Source organism: Mirounga leonina, unplaced genomic scaffold (assembly GCF_011800145.1).
Source record: "Mirounga leonina isolate KUSES-001 unplaced genomic scaffold, KU_Mleo_1.0 Mir_151, whole genome shotgun sequence".
Lineage (NCBI taxonomy): Eukaryota > Metazoa > Chordata > Mammalia > Carnivora > Phocidae > Mirounga > Mirounga leonina.
In genome coordinates this window covers 7,010,497-7,035,207 of record NW_023270377.1, presented here as the reverse complement: position 1 = coordinate 7,035,207, position 24,711 = coordinate 7,010,497, and the positions used below count along the sequence as shown (strand labels likewise).

The 24,711-nt window shown below is 50.0% G+C and overlaps 2 protein-coding genes across 12 annotated transcripts in view; both read left to right on the top strand.

Moving 5' to 3' along the window:
• The first annotated feature begins 1,425 nt into the window (after positions 1-1,425).
• On the top strand, positions 1,426-7,124 carry CHRNG (cholinergic receptor nicotinic gamma subunit). 5 transcript variants are annotated; one of them, XM_035006854.1, is made up of 12 exons: positions 1,426-1,693; positions 1,889-2,028; positions 2,286-2,330; positions 2,513-2,619; positions 3,123-3,278; positions 4,042-4,139; positions 4,430-4,630; positions 4,829-4,943; positions 5,156-5,270; positions 5,975-6,191; positions 6,412-6,545; positions 6,821-7,124. In XM_035006854.1, the coding sequence occupies exons 1-12, from the start codon at positions 1,645-1,647 to the stop codon at positions 6,992-6,994; spliced, it is 1,551 nt and encodes a 516-aa protein (XP_034862745.1). In that variant the 5' UTR covers positions 1,426-1,644; the 3' UTR covers positions 6,995-7,124. The 5 variants fall into 5 exon arrangements, with proteins under 5 accessions (XP_034862745.1, XP_034862744.1, XP_034862746.1 ...); XM_035006853.1 differs by having other exon boundaries at positions 2,510-2,619; XM_035006855.1 differs by lacking the exon at positions 3,123-3,278 and having other exon boundaries at positions 2,510-2,619.
• A 1,996-nt stretch (positions 7,125-9,120) lies between these two features.
• Positions 9,121-24,711, top strand: part of EIF4E2 (eukaryotic translation initiation factor 4E family member 2) — a 31,254-nt gene continuing 15,663 nt past the window's right edge. For 3 of the 7 annotated variants that reach the window (XM_035006865.1, XM_035006861.1, XM_035006859.1), the window contains exons 1-5: positions 9,121-9,224; positions 16,211-16,325; positions 17,958-18,092; positions 23,250-23,354; positions 24,551-24,703. In XM_035006865.1, coding sequence (XP_034862756.1) covers positions 9,205-9,224; positions 16,211-16,325; positions 17,958-18,092; positions 23,250-23,354; positions 24,551-24,703 — 528 coding nt within the window. In that variant the 5' untranslated portion in view covers positions 9,121-9,204. Of the gene's footprint in view, positions 9,225-14,145; positions 14,329-16,210; positions 16,326-17,957; positions 18,093-23,249; positions 23,355-24,550; positions 24,704-24,711 lie in introns of those variants that run through there. The other 4 variants (XM_035006863.1, XM_035006860.1, XM_035006858.1 and 1 more) reach the window with 3 other exon arrangements.

The following is a 24,711-nucleotide window of genomic DNA, read 5'->3' as shown; positions in this document are numbered from 1 at the left end:
TTGTTTGGGGGGAGCGGGACACGTCCTCAAATGGCGCTTTTCCTCCAGCCTTCAGATGGATGCCTCCACTACCCTGTCCCCCAGGATGCCCAAGGGTGGGTAAGCACTTATGGGAACCTGCATTTTCTTTGTCTTGCGAACTTACTGGGACATCCTGACCTGTCTGCTTGGAATAAATGGTCAAAAGACAGGTAGCCTGAGCCCATGGCCCCAGCTGGCAACAGGCTCTCAGCCCCACCCTTCCCCTGACCTCAAACTACAGAGTGGATGGAGTGTGTTTTCTGGCCCTTCTGGGCCCCCTCATCTGACTTTCTAGGGGCCACAACCTTGACCTTATCTGCCTGTCCTACTGAACAGTGACTTACTGTGAGCCACTCAGGCTTACCCCTGTTTCCCTGGCAATCCCCCACTGCCCGCCTGGCCTGGGGCCTGCCACATGCTGGGGACTCCCTAAGTTTGTGGATAATTTTTCTTTTAAGATTTCATTTACTGGGACGCCTGGGTGGCTCAGTCGGTTAAGCGTCTGCCTTGGGCTCAAGTCATGATCCCAGGGTCCTGGGATTGAGTCCCACATCGGGTTCCCTGCTCAGTGGGGAGCCTGTTTCTCCCTCTGCCTGCTACTCCCCCTGCTTGTGCTCTTGTGCTCTCTCTCTGACAAATAAATAAAATCTTAAAAAAAATAAGATTGTATTTACTTATTTTTGCAAAAGAGAGAGAGAGTACGCGCCAGTTGTGGGGGGGAGGGGCAGAGGGAGAAGCAGACTCCCCGCTGAGCGAGGAGCCAGATGCGGGATTCGATCCCCGGACCCTGAGATCATGACCTGAGCCAAAGGCAGACACTTAACCGATTGAGCCACCCAGGCACTCAAGTTTGTAGATAATTTAAGAAATAAAGAGGCCACACTGAGGAGCCCCTATTCAGAGGTCATTCTGTTCCCAAGAGCCCCAAATTCCAGATCTTCTTCTTTTTTTTTTTTTCTTTTTCTTCAGCCCTCCTTCCTTCAAAGCTTACCAGGCCCATGCCCCATGCCTCAGAGCCTAGGAGGACCCTGAACTGGCACCCTAATTTGCATTAAGGTATCAAAGCCTGTGGAACATAGTGCATCTCTCATAGGCTTTGCCTCCAGTGTCTTGGCCCAGTGGAGTAACCCATGAAGATGTTAAGCTGGTGGGACAGGTTTGTGGTCCTCAACCATGTCACAGAGAAACTCAGGTATAGAACATGCCTCCATACCTCCCCAAATCCTGACCCCCTGGAGGAAGTAGAAGGAGAGAGCCCAATTCAGGGCCTTCCTCACACTCTGCCTCCCTCCCACATCTTCTGTCCTTGGCTGTGCCTTCAGCTCCCCCGACGGAAGGAACAGGGGCTGGGACAGCAGTATCAGAGAATGGGGATGGAAGTCGGGCTGTCTCTGTTGGGGCAGATGGGGCCCCTCTGTCCCCTCCCCAGCCCAGGTAACCTGAGCCTGGCATTTTGTCCATCTTGGAACAGCTGACAGTGCTGTGCTCAGACAGCTGGTGGGGCTGGGCTGGCCTGGCTGGGCTGGGAGCATGGGCTGTTACATGAGACCCAGAGTCTATATCTCTCTACCCTGAGCTCTGGGAGCTGTTGTCCCAACCGTCACTGTAGAGAGCTGCGGCACCATGCTCAAGGGCCCGGGGCTGCCGCTCCTCCTGCTGGCTGTCTGCTTGGGTGTGGACACAGGGGATCTGGGGCCTGGGGAGGTCTGGAGCAGAGATCCAAGGCCTCAGGGGACAGAGGGTCCGGAGGGTTATTGAAGCCTGTCCCCACGCCCAGCACCCTACTTCTCCACATCACACCTTCTTGTGGCCTCCCCTCTTTCTGCCCCAAAGGCCCTGTACCCAGGCTCAGTGCTGTCTGTTGCAGGAGCCGAGGGCCGGAACCAGGAGGAGCGTCTGCTCGGGGACCTGATGCACAACTACAACCCCCACCTGAGGCCCGCTGAGCGTGATTCGGACGTGGTCAACGTCAGCCTGAAGCTCACCCTCACCAACCTCATCTCCCTGGTGAGCCACCTATAGGACAGTGGGGGAGACAGAGGCCCAGTGTACCCGGCCCCCGGGACCTGCTGGGGAGAGGCAGGGGTTGGCTCTAGCAGCCAGGCGGGGGAAGGACTCCACAGGTGGGAGGCTGGGGAGCTGGAAATCTCCCACGAGGGCTGCCCAAGAGGCTGCCGTCCTATAGCACCCAACGGGGGCCTATAGGGACTAACATCTGGAGAGGGCAAGTGATGGGGGTTCAGCCTTCTGTTCTGCACCCTTAGAATGAGCGAGAGGAGGCCCTCACCACCAATGTCTGGATAGAGATGGTAAGAGGCCACCCTGCAGTCCTTTTCTATTGGGGCCCCCACCCTCGGGTCCCAAGGCCCTTAGAGCTGCCTGCTTTCCCCCGCCCCCTCCCTGCCTCCTCTGACCCACCTGGGCTAGGCTCCTATTCCTGGGGATGGGGAGGGGGTGACTCGGCCTGGCAACCCCACTCCCCCTGCAGCAGTGGTGTGATTATCGCCTGCGCTGGGACCCACAAGACTACGAAGGCCTGTGGGTGCTGAGGGTGCCATCCACCATGGTGTGGCGGCCGGATGTCGTGCTGGAGAACAAGTGAGGCGGGGTGCAGGCGGCGGGGGGGGGTACAAAAGGACACAAGGGTAGGGCCCGGTACGATGAGGGGGCTCTGGGGAAAGGGACAGGCGAACGGAATGCAGACCAGGGAATACTGGCTGGAGCAGGTGCTGCTGAGGGGAGGGCCGGGCCGGCAGGCCTGATTCTCAGCCCGCTCCATCTCCTCTGGGCTGGGTTGTCTGGTGGGCTACTGCCCTCCCTCGAAGCTCTCAGGAGTCAATAGGCATGAAACGCTGCCCTGGGGGCGCCTCCAGCGCTTTTGAAAGAGCTGAAGGGTTGTTAGTACCACGGTGACCAGGCCCTGGGGAGGAGGGGACGGGGCGGAGGAAGCCCTCCGGCAGGGAGGTAGTGGACCCCGCGAAGGCCTGCTGTCCCCAGGCCCCATCCACGCAGGGCGAGGGCTGGCCTGGGGTGCGGGACTCGGGCGAGCCGGGGCTGCCGGGGACGGGAACCCCCAGCCTCAGGGCCTGGCCTGTGTGCAGCGTGGACGGCGTGTTCGAGGTGGCCCTCTACTGCAACGTGCTGGTGTCTCCTGACGGATGCGTCTACTGGCTGCCGCCCGCCATCTTCCGCTCCTCCTGCCCGGTCTCTGTCACCTACTTCCCCTTTGACTGGCAGAACTGCTCCCTCGTCTTCCAGTGAGGCCATTTACTGGGGGGGCCCAGGGAGATTTAGATTTCTGCCCTAAGAGGAGCCTGGCTGGGTGGGGGACGCAAGGCTTCTCGCCAGGGGTCCGACCCCGGCTCTCAGGGACCCTCTGTGCCCGTCTCAGGCCCAGACACCCGGAGATGCCCACGTCCCTCCCTGCGAAGCCGCAGTCCCCCCGCTCATCCTCCTTCCCTGCCTCAGTTTCCCTGCCTGTGCCCCAAGGGAGGAATTAATGATCGGGGTGGGTGGGCAAGAAGGCATGCACGAGTGTCTCCCCACACCCCCTGGAGAGGTGGAGGCTGTCTCAGTCTCCTCATCTGGAAATGGGGGAAAGGAGGTCTGTGTGAGGGTTTTCCCATAATTTAGAAGAGCGGTCTTTTTACAAGGAGACCCTCCTTAACAAACAGACCAGACAGGGACAGACGGCCGTTTCTGTGTTCTAACCATTGGCCCCTCCTGCTCTGGAGGCAGTGGAAGGGAGGAACGGAGTGGCCCTGGGCTCTTAACATCTGGTGAGGGCACTGAGCTGCAGCTTCGTGGCCCTTCCCCAAAACTTCCCTGACCCCCACGGAGCCCAAGTCCCCTTCCCACCCCCCATCTCGTGGCCAGGGTTCTGTGGAGAACTCGCAAATTCCTGGCTGCACTTTTTTGAGGCAATACTGCCCACAATTGCCCTCAGAAGATCGTCTGTGTGACCTCAGACGTGGGTCTACACACACTCAAATGTCTCCCCCTTCCCTCCCCATCTCCCAGGTCCCAGACCTACAGCACCAGTGAGATCAATCTGCAGCTCAGCCAGGAAGATGGTCAGACCATCGAGTGGATTTTCATCGACCCCGAGGCCTTCACAGGTAACCTCCTCCCAGGACCCCTGCTGGATGTGGCCTCCGGGGCAGGGCCAGACCAAGCTCAGACCCCCTCCCATGTAACTCAAGATGAAAACCACAGTAAACCATAAAACATGTATCTTTAAAAGCCTGGCACGGTTCTCTTTTCCCCATGCTAATATCTCCAGTTTGGGGGGCTGGGGATCAGGTATCCAGGCTCCCTGGATGGTGCTCCTTTGGGCCCACACCAGCCGCCCTGCAGTTGGGTGACCAGGGCTGCACTCCCTGCACCCACCCTGGCCTGCTGCCCACAGAGAATGGGGAGTGGGCCATCCGGCACCGGCCGGCCAAGATGCTGCTGGATGTGGCAGCACCCACCGAGGAGGCGGGCCACCAGAAGGTTGTCTTCTACCTGCTCATCCAGCGCAAGCCCCTCTTCTATGTCATCAACATCATTGCGCCCTGTGTCCTCATCTCCTCGGTCGCCATCCTCATCTACTTCCTTCCGGCCAAGGGTACCTGGAGCCTGTGGGAGGGGAGCTCCAGCCTCAGGTGGCAGCACAGGGACTAGCTGGGAGGGCACAGGGTTGAGGCGCCACACACAGGACCACCTGTCCCGGGGACCAGGGCCACTGGGCTCCTTGTGGGGTGAGGGAGGTGCCCCACGGTAGGAAAGTTGAGATCTGCTCTGAAGGCCTCTTGGTTATGGGCAGCGGGGGGCCAAAAGTGTACCGTCGCCATCAACGTGCTCCTGGCCCAGACTGTCTTCCTCTTCCTCGTGGCCAAGAAGGTGCCCGAGACGTCCCAGGCAGTGCCACTAATCAGCAAGTAAGGCTGGCCCTCATGCCTACCGCCCAGCTCCTCCCCTCCCTTCCCCGGAACTCGGGGCACTACCCTCCTGCCACTCCCACCCCCACCACCCTCAAGGGCAACTCCTCACCCTGAGGAGTCTGGGGGAATCGGCTGCTAAGGGTGGGGGTGCATCTGGAGATGAAGTGCCAAAGGGCCAGCCCCGCCTCCTGCCCACCCAACCCCAACAGGTACCTCACCTTTCTCCTGGTGGTGACCATCCTCATTGTCGTGAATGCCGTGGTCGTGCTCAACGTGTCTTTGCGGTCCCCCCACACACACTCCATGGCTCGCGGGGTCCGAAAGGTAAGGCCCCTCCCTGTCCACTCCAGCATCCTCCTGTCCAGTCCTCTCCACCCCCTTCCCCTTCCCTACTCACCTGCCACATTCAGCGGCAAACCTACCCTGTGTGTATCCTGAAGCATGTGCCCAATGAATTAATATAATGCTGAGTGCTTACTATGTGGCAGGTGTATTATGCATCTGAATGCATTTGATCGTCATAGAACTCCTAGGAGGTGGGTATTAGTCCCATCTCCATTTTGCAAGTGAGGACGCTGAGGCACAGAGAGATTCATTAGCTTACCCAAGGTAGCCTGGTGAGGAAGCAGAAGCAAGATTCTGCCCAGGCAGTCTGGCTGGGGGGTCTGTGTGACCTGCAGCCCACCTGCAGCAGGCAGCTAGGACCCTTGTTGCAAATGCAGATCCTCAGGCCCACCTCAGGCATCCTGGGCCAGAACAAGGGGGGTGGGGCCCAGGAACCTGCGTAGCAAGTGTCCTGGTGATGCTGACATGCACACAAGTTGGAGGACCTAGGCTCAGTGTCTGGTACAGAACAGCCGAGCTATTCCGGGGTCAAGCCACTGACCCTCATGTGCTGCCTCTGGGCTCCCAGGGGCTTAAGCCCTCCGTGCCAACCTTCACCTTTTGCTCTGAAGCCCAGCCTGGCCGCCCACATGCCCAGGTCTGCTGGCTACTAAGCGAAGCCCACCAGAAAATCCTCTCTCCAGGTGTTCCTACGGCTCGTGCCCCAGCTGTTGCGGATGCACATTCGCCCACTGGCCCCAGTAGCTGTGCAAGACACCCAGCACCCGCTGCAGAATGGCTCCCCCACAGGATGGTCGCTCACAGCTGGGGAGGAGGTTGTTCTCGGCCTGCCTCGCAGTGAACTTCTCTTCCAGCAGTGGCAGCACAATGGGCTGGTGAGGGCAGCGCTGGAGAAGCTAGGTGAGGCCGGGGGGCGGGGGTGGGGGATGACACAGGGGATACTCCTCCCCAGGGACTCCAGACTGGGAGGGCTACCTGTCAGCCAGAGCACCAGGCACAGCAGATGAGTGTTGGTAAGTGTCTGGGGTGGGGAGAGAGAAGCTAGGGCGGCTCAGGAGAGATGACCTTCTCAGACTATTTCTTCTCCACTCTATTCCCAAACCTTACCCTGTCTCCCCAGAGAAAGGCCCGGAGCCAGGGCAGAGCCAGGAGGTGTGCGGCAGCCTGAAGCAGGCCGCCCCGGCCATCCAGGCCTGTGTGGAAGCCTGCAACCTGATTGCCCTCGCCCGGCACCAGCAGAATCACTTTGAGAGCGTAAGGGCGACTGAGTGCCCAGGGAGGGACTTGGACCCGAGACGGGGGCATGATGGGCAGGGTGGCCACGGTAGGGCGATGGGATGGGAAAAAGTGGAACTGGGACATCGGGGCCAGGGGACTACGGCAGAAGCCAGGCTAAGGCCTGGAAGTAGGTGTGAAGGGCCCAAGGCCGTGGAGGATAGAGGCCTGCTGGATGGCCCCGGATAGCACAGTGATCCAGGGCAGGCTTGGTGTCACTGCTGGCCATCCCACACCCTGCCTCCCACCCCCAGGGGAGTGAGGAGTGGTTCTTGGTGGGCCGCGTGCTGGACCGTGTCTGCTTCTTGGCCATGCTCTCGCTTTTTGTCTGCGGCACTGCTGGCATCTTCCTCATGGCCCACTACAACCAGGTGCCTGCCCTGCCATTCCCCGGAGACCCCCGCTCCTACCTGCCCCCACCTGATTGAGCCAACCACCCACCAACTGCTGCTAGACACGTGGAGTCTGATCTGCTGTGTTCTTCAGTGGCTGAGGTCATGATGTGCTCTTTGGGAAGTGCCCCTCAGGGCCATATGAGCCAATGGCCCGGAGAAAAGCATGGGAAATAAAGAGACGGAGCTGGAGTCCCGGAGTGGTTGAGAATGGCTGTGGGCAGGGTGTGCTGTTGGGGTCAGCATCCACGTGGCACTGGCTAGCTAGTCCCAGCAATCCCCTCACTTCAGCAAAGCATTAGCAACTCCCATCATTTCTTTTTTTTTTTAAGATTTTATTTATTCATTTGAGAGACATAGAGAGATAGAGCGTGAGCGGAGGGGAAAGGAAGAGGGAGAAGCAGAGCAGGGAGCCCGACTTGGGGCTCAATCCCAGGACCCAGTGGAGATCATGACCTGAGCCAAAGGCAGATAGATGCTTAACTGAGCCACCCAGGCACCCCTCACTCCCCTCATTTCTGAAGCCCTAAGGACTCTGTCTTGTATAATGTCCCCAACTAGGCAAGGTCCCATCCCTCCAGGCCTGGGCCTCCTTTCTTTTTTACAAGATCCCCACAGGCTCCTAAAGGAGGGAGGTCAAGAGAGACGTGGAGAGTAGCGGGCAATGTTCTCTCGAAAGAATGGCAGCAGCCCACCCCAGCTGGTATCTCCCTCCCCCGCCCTCTGGGCGCTATAGGCACCCAACATTCACGGGCACCAGTGACCTTTGCATTCATATGCATTTGTCATTGATCACAAAAGATTCCATGAGTTAAGAGCTCCTCACGTCATCATGGACAAGCAAGAGTCACTATTCCCCCACGTTTCAGATGGGCAAATTGGGGCCCAGATTAAGAAGGGCTTCCCAGAACACTGGTGGCTAAATAAAGTTTGGAGTCCAGAATTCCCAACCCAATTTTAGACACTCTAAGAAAGGTTCTATGGCCTGGAAAACAGACCCCTCTTCCTTCTCTTCTCAAAGGCCAGAGCATTTGCGCTGGTCCCAAAGGATGCTTAAGACAAGGAAGAGCTAAGCAGAGAGGCTGGGAGGTAACTGGGAACCGCTGGGCTTTGCCTTCTGAGAGGACACCCTGACCAGCCTCCTTTGGCCCCACTTAGGAAACAAGATGGCCAGCTGAGGTCTTCCTGGGAGAGAGGCAAGGCCCTGCTTTGAGAGTACAGCTGGGGCCTGAGTTCTGTTGGTGACAAGACAACTTGAGCAAGTCATTTGTGCAACAAGCCCCCCCCCCCCCCACCCCAGCTTCCAGCCTCTGTTTCTTCATCTGTAAATAGGGGTACAGATTTCAGTTCCTATCTACCCTCATCAAAGGATCAAAGGTGCAGGTGAAAGTGATTCAAAAGTGTGAAAGTGCCACATAAGACCCGACAACAGGACATTGTTGGGGGGAGGGGAGAGGACCCCGGAAACAACCCCCTCCCCCAAGTACAGGGTTGCTGGCTTTGAGGCTCAATCACCAGCAGGTTCACTTCATTAACTCCAGTTTATGTGCGCGCTGCCCCGTGTATTTGGAGCAAGACACGTAGATCCGTGAGGCACTTTGATGATTGTGGGCCCATCTGTGGTTCCTGAAAGTGTCTCACTAGCTTTGTCACCCGCGGTGAGTCTCTCAACTTCTCTGCCTCAAAGGGCCGAGATGAGCTCTTTAGCTCCAGGCGCAAGTAAGCAAAAATTTACAATACTAATTTCGGGCGACTGTCCAGCGCCTGACACTGATGATCCCGTTCGATCCACACCGCAACCCGAAGAGGCAGGTACTGTCATACACAGTATGGCCAGTACCCAAGAGGAAACAGCCTCGGGGAGGTTAAAACAGAGTCCAGGATCCTGCAGCCCGCTCTGGGGCTGGAATCGGGACTGGTACCGAGCAGTGTCCAGGGCCCGCACGGCCAGCGACGCGGCTCGGCCTCTTTCTCCGAACCGCCGCGGCAGGGGGTCGGGGCGCCCCCTCCGACACGGGACAGGAACCCGGGCGGCGCGAAGACGGCGACCTGCACGTCCGCCGAGCCCCGCGCCTCCGCGCAGCCGCCGGGAGCGGGCGTCCGAGGATACCCGCCCGACACGGGGGTAGGGCGCAGAAGTTCCGCTGCGCCATGCGCAGCCGGAAGTAGCCGGGCCCTAAGCTGGGGGGAGACCCGGCGGAGCGGAAGTCACTCCGTGAGGCAGTGGCGACGGCGGCGGTGAGAGGATGAACAACAAGTTCGACGCGTGAGTGGCGCGTGGCCGCCCCACGGGGCCCCTTCCCCCGACCGTTCCCCGCGCCCGCCCCCAGCGGGGCTGGCGGCGGCGAAACTCCCCGGCGCCGTCCTCCCTCCCGGGCTTGGGCTGCGGGCCTCGCGGGCCCAGGCGGCCGGCGGGGAAGAAGAGGGGGCTGGGGAGGCGTGATGCAGGGGTCTCGGAGACGCCGGGACGTGCGAAGCGCGGGGTCCCGGGGAGGAGGCGGCCGTGACGCCCGGAAGGAGATTTTTGGACGCCCCGCCCCGGTGGGTGCGGGTGGCCAGCGGCGTGGAGGGGCGGAGACCGCGGCGGTTTGGGTGTTTCCGCAGCCTGGCTGCCCTGCCTCTGAATCCGGCTTTCCGCACTCTCTAGCCTGGGCAGGTCACCTCGCCTCTCTGAGTCAGTGTTCCCTTCTGCAGAGTGGGGATGGGAACAGCCCGGGTCGGAGAGTTGGGAAGATGCAGGGAGGTAATGTGGCTCTTGGGCCTAGGGGCTGCTCAGTTACGGAATGCTCCTCGTCTTCTCAGGCTTCTTCCTACTTCCTTTCTTCTCCCTCTTTTCCCTTCCAACACACTCACCGGGAGCTGCTCTGTTTTCTCGCCCAACGCGCACACTTGACGTTGCCCCCGTCTCCACTTCGTGTCTGCACTATCTGGTTCCTAGTTGCAGCGTTAGTTGGAAGTGCGGAAAAGAAATGCAGAGTATTTTTGCATGTTTCCCTCTAGCGATTGTATTTTGAGGTAGCTTATGTTCTTCTCTCTCTTGTAACAGTCTAGTAAATCTGTCTGATCTCCAGAGAGCTAGATTTCCAGGCCCAGACTCACCAGTTTGCCAGTAATTTGACAGTAGAAGGGTTGCCCAGCCATTGTTATCTAAACCACGTTAGTGGTTAGTGCCCTGCTGCTGCACGGGTGTGTTGTGATAAGGATCAAATCACACGCAACAGGTACTTTGTAAATTGCTCATAGTGAGGAATAAATGTAAAGTGGCATCTCTGTTTATTTAGGTTGTGACCCACTGCTGATGGAAATTGGGGTTTTTCCAATACAGTGAGTGCTGATTGGCAAATTGAGGAGTCCTGGATTCCAGCACTCTAGGCAGCTCCTCAGGAATGTTTCCTGGTTGCTCAGAAGTCTCCGGGACTTGGATAAAGTCTGGCTGAACGTTTCCCCAGCCTGCTGCTGAGCTGAGCCCATCTCAGTACAAACAGCCACACTCCCTCCCTCCCCGCCCCATTTGTACTCCTCATCTTAAGTCTCTGCAGCACCAAATTCCAGATCTAAGTCCTCCCTCAGTGGAGCTTTCTGCAAACCCTATACCCCTTCCTCCACTAAATTGAGCAGATCAAAACTTCATCTTAGGAAGACACTTTATGGTTTATCTAGCCCAGTCCTGCCAAAATCATTTGGGGATCTGCAGGAAGCTAATTTTTTTTTTTTTTTTAAGATTTTATTTATTTTTTAGAGAGCGAGCAAGCGAGAAACAGCATGAGAGGGGAGAGGGTCAGAGGGAGAAGCAGGCTTCCCGCTGAGCAGGGAGCCTGATGTGGGACTCATTCCCAGGACCCCGGGATCATGACCTGAGCCGAAGGCAGACGCTTAACCATCTGAGCCACCCAGGTGCCCTGCAGGAAGCTAATTTAAGAATGGTAGTAATGGCTTCTGTAGGTATCTTGGCTTGATACTTTTCACATATTATTTCTACTCCTAACAACACTGCAAAGGGGATTATGTTACCTCCTTTCACAGATAGGAAAATGAGGCCCTCTGAGGTTAAGTAACTTGCTCACAAAAACAGGAAGGCCCATGTGGCGGAATTCAAATCCAGGTTTGTTTAACCTTGGTTCAAGTACCTCTTGACAAAAATTAACCTGGATCAATTTTTTTTTAAAGATTTTTTTTTTTTTGACAGAGACACAGCGAGAGAGGGAACATAAGCAGGGGGAGTGGGAGAGGGAGAAGCAGGCTTCCCGCGGAGCAGGGAGCCCGATGTGGGGCTTGATGTGGGGCTCGATCCCAGGACCCCGGGACCATGACCTGAGCCGAAGGCAGACGCTTAACGACTGAGCCACCCAGGCGCCCCTAACCTGGATCATTTTTAGTTAGTTCTAATTATTAAGTATTCGTTATAGTGAGTCAATTTTTAAAGATTTTTTTAAATTTATTTGACAGAGATACAGCGAGAGAGAGAACACGAGCAGGGGGAGTGGGAGAGGGAGAAGCAGGCTTCCTGATGAGCAGGGAGCTCGACATGGGGCTCGATCCCACATGACCTGAGCCGAAGGCAGACACTTAACAACTAAGCCACCCAGGCGCCCCTGAGTCAGAATTTTTTACCATCTCCTAGCAATGCAGGAAAAAAACCAAAGCTTTCCTTTATTTGAAATTAGCAATTAGAGACCACGCTCCTGCCCCTGGTTTTGAAGTTTATTTGTTTAAGTGATCTCTACACCCAAATGGGACTCGAACCCACAACCCCGAGACCAAGAGCTCCTCTGACTGAGCCAGCCCGGCGCCCCAAAAATCTGCAGTTTTTAGACTGTTGTTACATGTTGGCTTCCAATTTCTTCACATCGTTCCTAAGGACTGGTGCCAGTTTGCCAGCATCCTAAAAGTCCAGTTCCTGGAGCTAGGTACTGTAGTCTAGTCTGATAAGCTCAGGTTAAAGAAGAACTCTAACCTCCTCTAGTGTGTGGGCTCAACTTCTGTGAGTGTAACCTAGGACTGTAATTGCACCCCACCCCCCCACATCTGTCAATTCAGTTAGCTACCACTGTCATTGATCCTGTTGATATGTAAAACCCTAAGATGCTTTCACTGTTCTGCAGTCCCAGACTGATTAGTTTTCAGATTTAGATGCCATACTTGATTTTGGCATTCTTCTCTCTTTGCTAGCTTTTGGCCCTTTCTTAAAGTATTGTCTGAGCCACCTGTTTGGCGCTCATCCTATTCTGCCTTGTATGGCTTTGATTTGATTTGATTTTTAAGTTTTTATTTATTTGAGAGAGAGAAAGTGCACACAAGCGGGGGGGGGGGGCAGAGGGGAGAGGAAGAAGCCAACTCCCCTCTGAGCAGGGAGCCCAGTGTGGGGCTAGATCCCAGGACCCTGAGATCATGACCTGAGCTGAAGGCAGACACTTAACCAACTGAGCCACCCAGGCACCCCTATTGCTTTGATTTTAGAAGCACATTCATTAAACATGTTTATTGTCTGCCTCTGTCTGATGCTGGACATGTAGAGATGAATTAGACCAAGTTCCTATCCACAAGGAATTGGTCTAGTTAGAGAGTATGAGGACAAACCTGGGCAGAAGTTTGATGAGCTGACTTAGGGCCACTCAGTCTGGATAGCGCTAGAGATGCTAATTGCCCTCCTGATTGTATCCTGACTCAAATCCAGCTTCAAGCTGAGAAGAGTAGCCTCTGGATGATAGGATGCAAGTGATTTGCCTTAAGTATAGGCTTAGAGGGCAGGGTAGTTGGCTAGCTCCACTCTTAAGAAATAACACAAGATGAAGGTCCATTAGGATTTCCTTTTACCATCTCTGAGGGGAATCGGGAAGTGTGGTCCAGGGATCTCAGTAGCACTGTTTCTTCTCAGATATAATTACTTTTGCTATTCTTTTTCTGTTTCCTAGTCGTGATTAGCAGCAAAGAAAGGAACTTATGTTTTTCTTGGGGCTAGTAAAATGAGAGATGTGGGGTGACTACCCCTCTTCAAGATTTAAAGGGAAGGGACCCCAGAGGATATAGTGGAGGCTGGGAGGTAAGAAGAAAGGGAAATGGTTTGAGTCCTGAGGTGTGCCCTTAAGACGAGAATTAGGAGCTGTCTTGGGCCTACTCAGTATAAAAAACCATGAGATATTTTTGATTGGGAGCCAGAAAATTAGCCATGACGTTACAGCTGAGACAAGTACAAACATTTATATGGTGAGGTTCAGAAGAGGGGAGCCTGATCCAGCCTAGGGAGAGATTAGGAAATTTTTTTTTTTTTTAAGATTTTATTTATTTAGGGGCACCTGGGTGGCTCAGTCGTTAAGCATCTGCCTTCGGCTCAGGTCGTGATCCCAGGGTCCTGGGATCGAGCCCCGCATCGGGCTGGCTCCCTGCTCCGCGGGAAGCCTGCTTCTCCCTCTCCCCCTGCTTGTGTTCCTTCTCTCGCTGTGTCTCTCTCTGTCAAATAAATAAAATCTTTAAAAAAAGAAAAAAGATTTTATTTATTTATATGACAGAGAGAGAGACAGCGAGAGAGGGAACACAAGCAGGGGGAGTGGGAGAGGGAGAAGCAGGCTTCCGCGGAGCAGGGAGCCCGATGCGGGGCTCGATCCCAGGACTCTGGGATCACGACCTGAGCCGAAGGCAGACGCTTAACGACTGAGCCACCCAGGCACCCCAGGAAATATTTCTAAGAGAAAGTGGCCCTCAGCCCGAGTCCTAAAGGACAAGTTAAGTAGGGGAGGAGGGGCTCTCCAAGAAGAGACCACAGGATGAGCATAACAGAGGGGTGAGATCAGGGAAACTGCAAGTAGGTTGATAACACGAGAGTGGAAGGAGTTTGTTGGGACCAAGCAGGAGGTGATACTGGCCCATACAGAGCAGGACCTTTGTAGCAAACTGAGGCCTGAGTATGTGTACCTCATCCCCTCAATCAGGTCCTTGGGGACAGGCACTCTAGCATCTGATACACACAGTAAGTGGCTTGGTAAATGTGGGACTTGGTGCTCTACAGGCTCCTTTAGAAAAGTAAACCAACTCAAGTTTAATAAAGGGGAAGGATATCCTAAGCACAGATAATGTTCTCCCAGAAGTCTGGGGAGGTCAAACTAAGTCAGTGAGATGGCAGCATCACAAACAAAACCACTTTTCTATCTACTTTCTCTGCTCCCTTCCCTTTCTCCCTACTGGCTTTCTTTGCTCTTGTTCATTGTCTTTCCCTCATGGCTTTTCTCATAGGGGACCCATATGATTGCCCCAGCTCCTCAATCTGTGTGATCTTTCATCTCCTGGATAAAAAGCCAAGGAAGGAATCTACTCATAATTTTGAGCAAGACCATGGGGCATCAGTTATTGGCCAGGCTGGAATGCCCTTTGTTCAGGTACCCTTCATAGTCATGCCTTGACCAGAGTGGGGATGGGGTCATTTATGGCATGGTGCACCTGAATATATCCTACAGCTACAGCTGTGAAATGAGCAGAAGAGGCACCTAAACACATGGTTAGTGCATTCTAATATTTATTGAGTGCTTTTTATGTGCTAGGCACTGAAAATTCACGGGCAAAAGAAAATGCAAAATGCTTTGCAACATGTTTCTGTAGGTATGTAAGGTAATATCTGTGTTATCATTTGAGCATTTCTAGTACCTTTCTTGAGGATTACCTAATTCCATTTGACTAGTCATTAGAGCCAAAGGTGATTTTGGAGAAGATCCATGATAAGCCAATGGTCCAGCTCTAAATTAAATGACATTCTTATTATCTTTTTTTTTTTTTTTTTAAGATTTTATTTATTTATTTGACAGAGACAGAGACAGTGAGAACAGGAACACAAGCAGGGGGAGTGGGAGAGGGAGAAGCAGGCCTCCTGCCGAGCCAGAAGCCCGATGTGGGACTCGATCCCAGGACCCTGGGATCATGACCTGAGCCGGAGGCAGTCGCTTAACCAACTGAGCCACCCAGGCGCCCACATTCTTATTATCTTTGTGAATTCACCTTCTGTTTATCTTTTTGTATGAATCCAGTGAGCTTTAGATGTACCTGAAAGCCTTAGGGTAGTTTCACTGCTTCTAGAAGGATAGTACCTACTGTACATTTGACCAGTCTTACCAGGCAAGAAGACATTCATTCCTTCTTTCAGACATTTCTTTTCTTTTCATTTAACATTGATTCATCATCTTGTGCAACATGTTCGGGCAACATCTTCTTGTCCTCGGTGCTGGAGATACAAAGATTAATAAGACTGTTCTAAGAGATCCCTCCACTTAATAGGGAAAAGCAGACACGGGAAGAATGGCACCTTAGGCTAAGGGGCAGTGTTTGCAGACAGCACAGCTGCAGAACTATAGTTTGCTTTGGGAGATGGGGAGGGAAAGAGGGTATCTGTAGGCAGGAACCAGATTCTAGAGGATCTTAAATTTCATTGTACTTTATCCTGCAGGGTGGGCATCAAAAGGCAAGGGACAGTTGGTGGTTTTAAGAATGGAAGTTAAATGATTAGGTTTGTGTTTATTTTTTTAAGATTTATTTTAGAGAGAAAGAGCGAGCGCACGCACACGAGTGCCAAGGGGAGGGGCAGAGGGAGAGACAGTCTCAAGCAGACTCTGCACTAAGTGTGAAGCTGGACGTGGGGCTCAACACAGGGTTCAGCCTCACGACCCTGAGATCAGGACCCTGAGATCACTGCCTGAGCTGAAACCAAGAGTCCGATGCTTAACTGACTGTGCAACCCAGCTGCCCCTCAGATTTTCATTTAGAAAGATGCTGGTGGCTATGTGGAGGATGGATAGAGAGTGGAGATGATTTGTATCAGACCATTTAGGAATTTATTGTGATAACTAAGATGACAGAGAAGTGGGCCTGAGCTAAAGCAGTGGCAGTGGGGAAGGATAGGAGAGATGGTTAGAAGAAGTGTCGAAAAAGATAAGTAAGTTTTTAAACTTCATTTGAAATGCTAAAGCATTTATATAATCCAGAAACTCTTACTATTGATTCATTATTTTTGCCCAAAAAAAACCCCACAATCCCTTAAACTGTTTGCCTCTTGCTTCTTTGCCTGTCAAAAAACTGGAAGACAGTGTTTTTTTGGAATTCCTCCTAACTGCCTTTCTACACTCCCTTGCTCTTCCCTCATCTTTTGTACATCTCTTTGCCTGTATTTTGAGGAGGGTTGGTTATATGGTAGTTCATTTGACCTGGTGGCTTTGTTAGGTAAGCAAGAATCAGCTCAGTCATGGCCTAACATTGTTTTGCCTTCCCATTCAGATTGAAAGACGATGACAGTGGGGACCATGATCAGAATGAAGAAAACAGCACACAGAAAGATGGTGAGAAGGAAAAAACAGAACGAGACAAAAGTCAGGGCAGCAGTAAGAGGAAGGTGAGTTTTGTGCTGTATAGATAGAATTGTCTTTGGACTTGGGACTTGGTTATCTTGTGGATTCTGTTATGTTAAAGATACCGGATTAACTTGATGGCACCCTATTTTGGAATATCTGCTTTTTTTTTTTAAGGGTTTACTTACTTATTAGAAAGAGAGAGAATGCATGTGCACATGTGCTGAAGCAGGGGGAGGAGCAGAGGGAGAAGGGCAAACAGGCTCCACGCTGAGCATGGAGCCCGATGTGGGACTCGATCCCAGGACCCTGGGATCATGACCTGAGCCGAAATCAAGTCAGACGCATAAATGACTGAGCCACCCAGGTGCCCCTGGAATATCTGCTTTTGTTCTCAAAAAAAGATTGTTGAGGGCGCCTGGGTGGCTCAGTTGGTTAAGCGACTGCCTTCAGCTCAGGTCATGATCCTGGAGTCCCTGGATCGAGTCCCTGCTCGGAAGGGAGTCTGCTTCTCCCTCTGACCCTGCTCTCTCTCATTCTCTCTCTCTCAAATAAATAAATAAAATCTTTAAAAAAAAAAAAAAAAGATTGTTGAATCACTGGCGTTCATGTTGGGAGTTAGAAATTTTCCCTTGCCACAGGATCTTGAGATGTTGCCTTGCTTTCCAGCATTCTCCCAGCACAAGAGATGAATCCTGGAGTTTAACAGGGCTATTTTTTGCTTCATAAGCTGCTGCTGAATATTTAATCCTATACATCCCTTGAAATTTTAGACTCTTTAGTCAGTATTAATCTAAGCTGAAAGTTACTTGGAAAGGAGAAAGTTTAGAGAATGAGAGATTGATGGATCAATTTCTTTCTTTTTTTAAGGTTTTATTTATTTGTCAGGGAGAGAGAGTGCACGCAAGCAGGGGGAATGGCAGGCAGAGGGAGAAGCAGGCTCCCTGCTGAGCAAGGAGCCTGATGTGGGACTCAGTCCCAGGACCCTGGGATCATGACTTGAGCCGAAGGCAGATGCTTAACTGACTGAGCCAACCCGGGTATCCCAGATCAATTTCTTTTTTGAAATATCAGAACAATTGTTTCTCTCATGAGGTTGAGGACTATCCAGATACAAGCATTGTAGGTGCTAAGAGAACACAAAAGTGAATGAGACTATGGATCAAGGGGCTTACATTTAATAGTAGCAGTAATAATGGTAGCTGACACCGAACACTTACTATGTGCCGGGCACTGTGCTAAGCACTTTTCATCTATTAATTTATTTGATCCTCTCAGCAACCCTATGATATGGTTGTTATTATTATTTCCTTCATTTTGCAGATAAGCAACAGAGGCAGAAACTGGTGAGGCAGCTTGCCCAGGTTACTAGCCAGTAAGTGATAAAGTGTCATAGAGGAGGCCAGTACTTGGCCTGGGAGTACTTGGCTGAGATAAGATATAAACATAAATACCTAAGATAGGAAACAGAAAGTTACAAACACCATAAGAACACAGATAAAATGTTACAGGAACTTAGAGTCAGTTAACCACTAAGTGGAATCTTGGGCATATTGCAGGTAATTGAAGATGTGTCCTTTTTGTGGAGGTGGTAATGGGTGACACTGTAAAATGTTTTCTGTGTCTCAGATCATGTGAAAAATGCCCCAGATTAACACACCTTGTTTAATTCACAGGCTGTTGTCCCTGGACCAGCAGAGCATCCCCTGCAGTACAACTATACTTTTTGGTACTCCAGAAGGACCCCTGGCCGTCCCACCAGCTCACAGAGCTATGAACAGAATATCAAACAGATTGGCACCTTTGCCTCTGTGAGTACTTACTGGTTTAATGTAGTGAGCCTTGGTAGCCTCATTGTGTTTATTTATTTTCCTGGTGACCTGTTTAGGATTCTGGTTTCTTTATCTGACTGACCTGAGTCCCTGAGGTCAGGTTTGCTCATTCTTAGATTTCTCATTAGACATCCATAAGTAGCATACATAGGTATCACAAAGTATGTGAATTGACAAGTTGACCGTAAGGGGACAATACAAAAATACAGGTTTGTTTAAGTAGATATGTATTGAGTCCTTCTTGCGTGCAAAGTGTCATGGAGGATAAAAAATTTTATAATATGCTGTATCTATTTTTATGAAGCTTGACAGTAAAGTCAAGAGTAAAATTCAAAAGTTTCTCTTGTATTAAGAACCTCCTATTAACGGGGCACCTGGCTGGTAGAGCATGGGACTCTTAATCTTGGGGGCATAGAGCTTACTTTAAAAAAAAAGAAAAAAGGGGCATAGTTAAGCGTCTGCCTTCGGCTCAGGTCATGATCCCAGGGTCCTGGGATCAAGCCCCGCATCGGGTTCCCTGCTCTGTGGGAAGCCTCCCTCTCCCACTCCCCCTGCTTGTGTCCCCTCTCTCGCTGTGTCTCTCTCTGTCAAATAAATAAATAAAATCTTTTAAAAAGAAAAGAAAAGAAAAAAGAACCTCCCATTAGGGTTTTGGATATGTTAGTAACTGTGCATAAAGTAGCATCTTCTTCCTGTGTTCAGAAAGAAAATGAAATCCTAATAATTGTTTTTGTAAGTACTGTCAGGGTCAGAAATAGCCCCAGCTGTGTCTGTCTCCGTCACAGGTGGCTAGGTTTGTGTACCCTGAAAGCTGTCTGCAACTAACACCAGTCTTGTTCAACCAAAATTTTTATGTACTTCCTACGTGCTGTACATTTGATGTCTGGGCAGAATCAAATGCAGGATTTGTTATTTTCTTGAAATTGTGGAGGTTTTTTCCCATTTAAAATGCAGACACTGGAAAAGGAAACTGTAACAGACAGTAAACATTACAATAAATTGGTAAAGAAGAAAGACCCAGTAATAGGCACTTGATGTAATTTCCTTTGATCATTATAATAACCCTATGAGATCAGTGATATTATCCGTATTTTACAAACAAGGAAAGTGAGACTTGGGTTAAGTATCTGATCAAAGTGTCAAGTCAGTCATAATCTACTTAAAGTGGAGGAGCCAGGATTGAAACTCAGGTTGGGTAGGCTGTAAAAGCTACATTCCAGAGCCCATACATACATACTCTTTCATTTACTCTTCCATTACACCAAAGTGCAAGTTGGGTGTCTCTAATATTTTTAATGTTATTTCTAGACAAACTATCCATTTATTACTAATCAGTTATATATTTGTGTGTATATATACATATCTGGTAAGCAGATTATCTGATTACTCTGCTGAGTTGATATAATTTCAGCCCAAAGCAAGGATTTTAGTTAGCCTGTGCTTCTTTCTTTCTTTCTTTTTTTAAGTAGGCTCCATGCCCATCATGGGGGCTCAAACTCATGACCCTGAGATTAAGAGCTGCATGCTCCACCAGCTGAGCCAGCCAGGTGCCTGCCTGTGCTCCCTTGTTACTGGTAGATGTAGGCTTTTTTGTAATACTAAAAATAGTTTGTGCACTGGGTGCATATTTGGTTCAAGAAATGTTTGTTAGATGAATTCACTAACAGTTCTAAAATGAATTAAGACCTTGTCCTTAAAGAAGTAAGTCATTCCCAGGGATTTTAATACAGGGAGATAGTGAGAAGTGCTATAGGGAAGGCATGGCTAAAGTGCTCTTGAAGTTCAGAGGAAAGAAGGAATTAATTCCAACTTGGGGAAAGCCTCTTTGGAGGAGATGGGCTTAAAATTAAACTTAACGAGTCCTAGCTGGCTCATTCAGAAGAACATGTGACTCTTGATGTCCTGGTTGTGAGTTCAAGCCCCACATTGGGTGTAGAGATAACTAAAAAAAATAAATAAACTTAAATATATATATGTATAATATAATATATATAATAAACATATAATATATATATAATTGAACTTAAAAATTTGAACAGGAGATATGAAAAGAACGGAATTGTTGGTAAAGGGAATAATAGAAATAAACTTTTGAAAATATCAGTGCGTTCCTAACATTCCTGAATCTATCACAGAAATGTTGATGACCTGCCATGTGAGAAAGTTAGACATTACAGGGAAGGTGGCAGCCCATTGTGTTCTGAACAACTGGATGAGCACCTGGAGGGTCAGAGAAGATTGAATTTAGGGTGGGATGGGAAGTTTTCATTCAGGATTCTGTTCAGTTATTTGGGGGTAATTGTGAATATTTCTAGCATTTTTTTTTCCTTTTAAGAAAGGCATATATAAATTTACTCCGCTTGTTCACAAAGGGTTTTCTTTTCTTTTTTTAAGATTTTATTTTATTAGCGCACACACAAGTGGGGGGAGAGGGGTAGAGGGAGAGGCAGATTCCCTACTGAGCAGGGAGCCCAGCATGGGGCTCCTCATGTGGGGCTCGATCCCACGACCCCAAGATCACAACCCGAGCCAAAGGTGGACACTTAACAGACTGAGCCACCCCAGCACCTCTCTTTTCTTTTGGCATAAATGTTGAGTTGACTAGAGCAACATCATCAGCATATCTGGGGTGTCATTCTTCCAGACTCAATGGCTATGTGACCACGGTGTTTAAAGTTGGCTATCATGTAAGTCAAGGCATTAGGAAGTGTCTCACAATATTAGGTTCCTCACAGAGAAATAATCACACTGTGGAACCTTTTATCAAATCTAAAGCAGTATTTCTCAATGCTCCTTAATCCTAATATTTGACCATATTTAAAAGTTCTTGAAATCAGGGTGACTAAGAAGGCAGTGTCTTAAAATGGGAGAGCAGTGGACTTGGGGATCACATGGCTCATCTGCTCTGGTGCTGGACTCAGGGCAAGGCCAGTTCTGAAACCATTTTCTCAACTATAAAATGAGGAAGGTAGTTGAGATTATTTCTTTTTTCAAAGATTTTTTTGGAGAGAGAGTGTGTGTGCTAGTGAGGGGAGGGGCAGATGGAGAGGGAGGGAAGAAGCATACTCCCCGCTGAGCACAGAGCCCAATATAGAGCTCGATGTAGGGCTCCAGGACCCCAAGACCATGACCCGAGCCAAAACCAAGAGTCAGATGCTCAACCAACTGAGCCACCCCGGTGCCCCAAGATTATTTCTGAAGTCTTTTTTTGTGCAGCTCACATTCTGAGTCTGAACATTTATTTTTTTGTTTCAGTGAGGAGTTTCAGAAACCAAAATTGCCTAAAGAGAAGGAAGAATAAATCTTTTAAAGCCTAATAGTATTTCTCAAGTTGTTTACTTCATCTCTCTTGTGATTTGGATATAAGATTATGACTATGAGATTCCATAGTCTGGCTATAAAATTGGAAGAGACCAAACTGCTGATAAAGCAATGCTTGATCGGGGGATTGGGGGTGGCTGGTATACTTTCTTCCTAACCACCCCCACCCCCAATTCCTAATTCACAGTGAGCCACAGGTTCTAGTGGGTGCATTTTGTTTCTTCCCGCTGTGTCAGGGTGGAAAAAGATGATTGCTCATTTAATACATATGGCCTCTTACTGCCCCCAGTTGCTGTATACAGTTAAACGTAGTGGTTGTTGAGATGCGGCACTGCTTCAGAATCCTACGAATGGCATTTGTTCCTGACTTCTTCGTAACATGAGACAGTTCCCGTGTTCCTGTTCTCTAGAGGAACTGGAGGAACAGCCACTTCATAGAGTGTAAGGTCTCTTTCTCCTTAGTTGCCATCCACATCTAGAAGTATGACCTGAATCTCTGTCTACTCAATACCCATTTTCAGCTACACATTATGGTGTCTTGCTGGGCGTTTGCTGAGAGCCTCCTCATTGGTGTATTGGCAAATACCAACTGACTTCACACTCTTCCACGTTTTTTCTTTCTTCCTAAAGTGTGCCTCTTCACTAGCCAGTACTTTGTGGGTGTCCCCTGTGAGTTACAAAGGACTAGGGAAGTAAGGTCTCCTTATCATGGCACTACTGAGAGAAACGGGAACAGCTCGATGAGTAGAAATAAGCATGTATCTGATAGACAAATAATGTCGTTTTCTAACAGGATTATGAAAGAGGGGCAAGGATTATGAAGGAGGGACAAGGAGAAACATAAGTTTTCTAGCTAAGAAGAGGGACTTAAAGCCCAAATATGAGACGCTGAGTTCTGTTGGTTTTGGCTATGGTTTTAGAGTAGTGCGTGTGGTTGATCCCATCACTTATGCTCAATAACCAAACAGAAGTAAAATGTATTCATTGTAGTTAATGCTGTATCTGCCAATAAACCAGTCTTTGAGAAGTGATCAAACTTCATGGGGATGTGATGTACAGCATGATGACTGTAGTTAATAATAATGTATTTTTTAAAAAGTGATTTGGTTCTAAAAAAAAATACATTCAGGCTGAGGTTATGTGGCACTTCATATACCTCAAGACTAAAAGGATTCCACTGTGTTGGGACACCTGGCTGGCTCAGCTGGTAGAGTGTGACACTGTAAGATTTTATTTGCTCACTTGACAGAGCCGAAGTAGGGGGAGCAACAGAGGGAGAGAGGGGAGCAGCAGAGGGAGAGGGAGAAGCAGGCCCCCGGCTGAGCAGGGAGCCTGATGCGGGGCTCAATCCCAGGACCCTGGGATCACGACCCGAGCCGAAGGCAGATGCTTAACCGACTGAGCCACCCAGGCGCCCCGAGTGTGAGACTCTTAATCTCAGGGTCATGAGTTCAAGCCCCACATTGAGCTTAGAGCCTACTTAAGAAAAAGAAAGAAACTGAAAGGATTCCACTGTGTAAAACAGGGTCCTCTTACAGCATGTGATGCTTATCCTGGGGCTTCCACAACTAGGGCTCCTGGCTGAGGCATTTTCCACCTAAAGAGTTTTTTCTTGTATCAACAATATTGTATCTTTATACTTCCCATGCAACCTGCCTGCCTTCCCACACACTTCCCCAAATGAGAATGTGTCCTCCAAAAAGTAGAGTCTGTAGCAGAGTGTCTTCCATGTTTATGTTCTTCGCCTAAATCTCATACTCATTTAAAGAAAAAGGAAAGACACATCTTTTGTGCTCTGGGGCCTTCTCTCTACAGGTGGAGCAGTTCTGGAGGTTTTATAGCCACATGGTACGTCCCGGGGACCTGACAGGCCACAGTGACTTCCATCTCTTCAAAGAAGGAATTAAACCCATGTGGGAGGTAAGCCTGGAGGACCTCAGACCACTGTTCTGAATGTTTGGGTTTTTTTTTTTTTTAGCCTTGCTAAGGGTAAAAGTATTTGAAGTCTCCTCTCAGAGCTGCATCACTGTTTGGTACATCCTTGGAGCCAGGACCTCTGGGAAAAGGCACTGACGTCATTGCTTGTCAGTGTGTTTACAAAGATTTTTTTTATCACTAAAATGGTATTATAACAACATTAAAGGACTTTTTTTTTTTAATTACCCTTATTCCCATCAAACTGGTTGTTTGTGTGGGTGTGTGTGTGATTGAAATGGGTAAAAGGTAAACTTACTGACAGGCAGTAGCTGGAGACCCAGAGCTGAGCTCTGTGATCTCTTTGCTGTAATCCATCGTGTGTTCTGATGCCAGGGCATTTTTTTAGAAGACAAATGTGAACACACACACACACCCAACTATAGGCCCTGTGCAGCTCTGCATTGCTCACATGATCTTGCACTCACTCACCCTCCAGGCCTCATCTCCCAGCATGCCTAGGCCTTCCCTTCGGTGCAGCCAGCCTTCCTCTTTGCATATCTCCCTGACACACAGTCCCACTTTGTACAAGGCCATGTTTTTCTCGATGCCTACAGACCCTTCACCTGCTTTACCTGCCTAACTCTGTGTCCCTCAAGACCTAGCTTAATGTTTCCTCTTCTTGAGTGTTTCTGTCTTGTTCTTCTTTAACTTAGTGTATCTCTGTTACAGCAACACTTGTCAGACTCTACTGCTGTGATTAGTTTTCTTGGCTGTCTCCTCCACTTTCTTGTATCAACAGTACCAGACTGGATCTGGTAGAGACTGTGGCTTCACGTGTGTGTGCTTGAGACGTAGTGACACTTGGTAAATTTTCAGTGAAGTGAGGAATGATCTCTGTTTGAAATCTGACATCACTTTATTTTGGTTCCTAAAGTAGTTCGAGAAAAAGAGGATTATTTTTAAAGGGTCAGCTTAGCCATTCATTGTTATGGCTTGTACCAAGGATTCCCACCTTCTTCTTTTCTTCCCATTTCTTGTCTCCCTAGTCCAAGCACCATTTTTCCTGTAAAGTTGAATAACTGGAAAGTGACAAGACATCTTAAGTGTTCAAGGGATCCCTGGCTTTTTTCCTGCCTTCATACAAAAGTAAAAGACCTGCGAAACCACATTTTAACTTTCATGCTTTCTCTCTTGTACAGGATGATGCAAATAAAAATGGTGGCAAGTGGATTATTCGGCTGCGGAAGGGCTTGGCATCCCGTTGCTGGGAGAATCTTATCCTGGCCATGTTGGGGGAACAGTTCATGGTTGGGGAGGAGATCTGTGGGGCTGTGGTCTCTGTCCGGTTTCAGGTAAGCCA

Coding starts and splice junctions, on each gene's coding strand:
- CHRNG (XM_035006853.1), top strand. CDS start 1,645: ATGCTCAAGGGCCCGGGGCTGCCGCTCCTCCTGCTGGCTGTCTGCTTG. Junction 1,694..1,888: donor CCTGCTGGCTGTCTGCTTGG/GTGTGGACACAG, acceptor TGTCTGTTGCAG/GAGCCGAGGGCCGGAACCAG. Junction 4,631..4,828: donor CTACTTCCTTCCGGCCAAGG/GTACCTGGAGCC, acceptor GGTTATGGGCAG/CGGGGGGCCAAAAGTGTACC.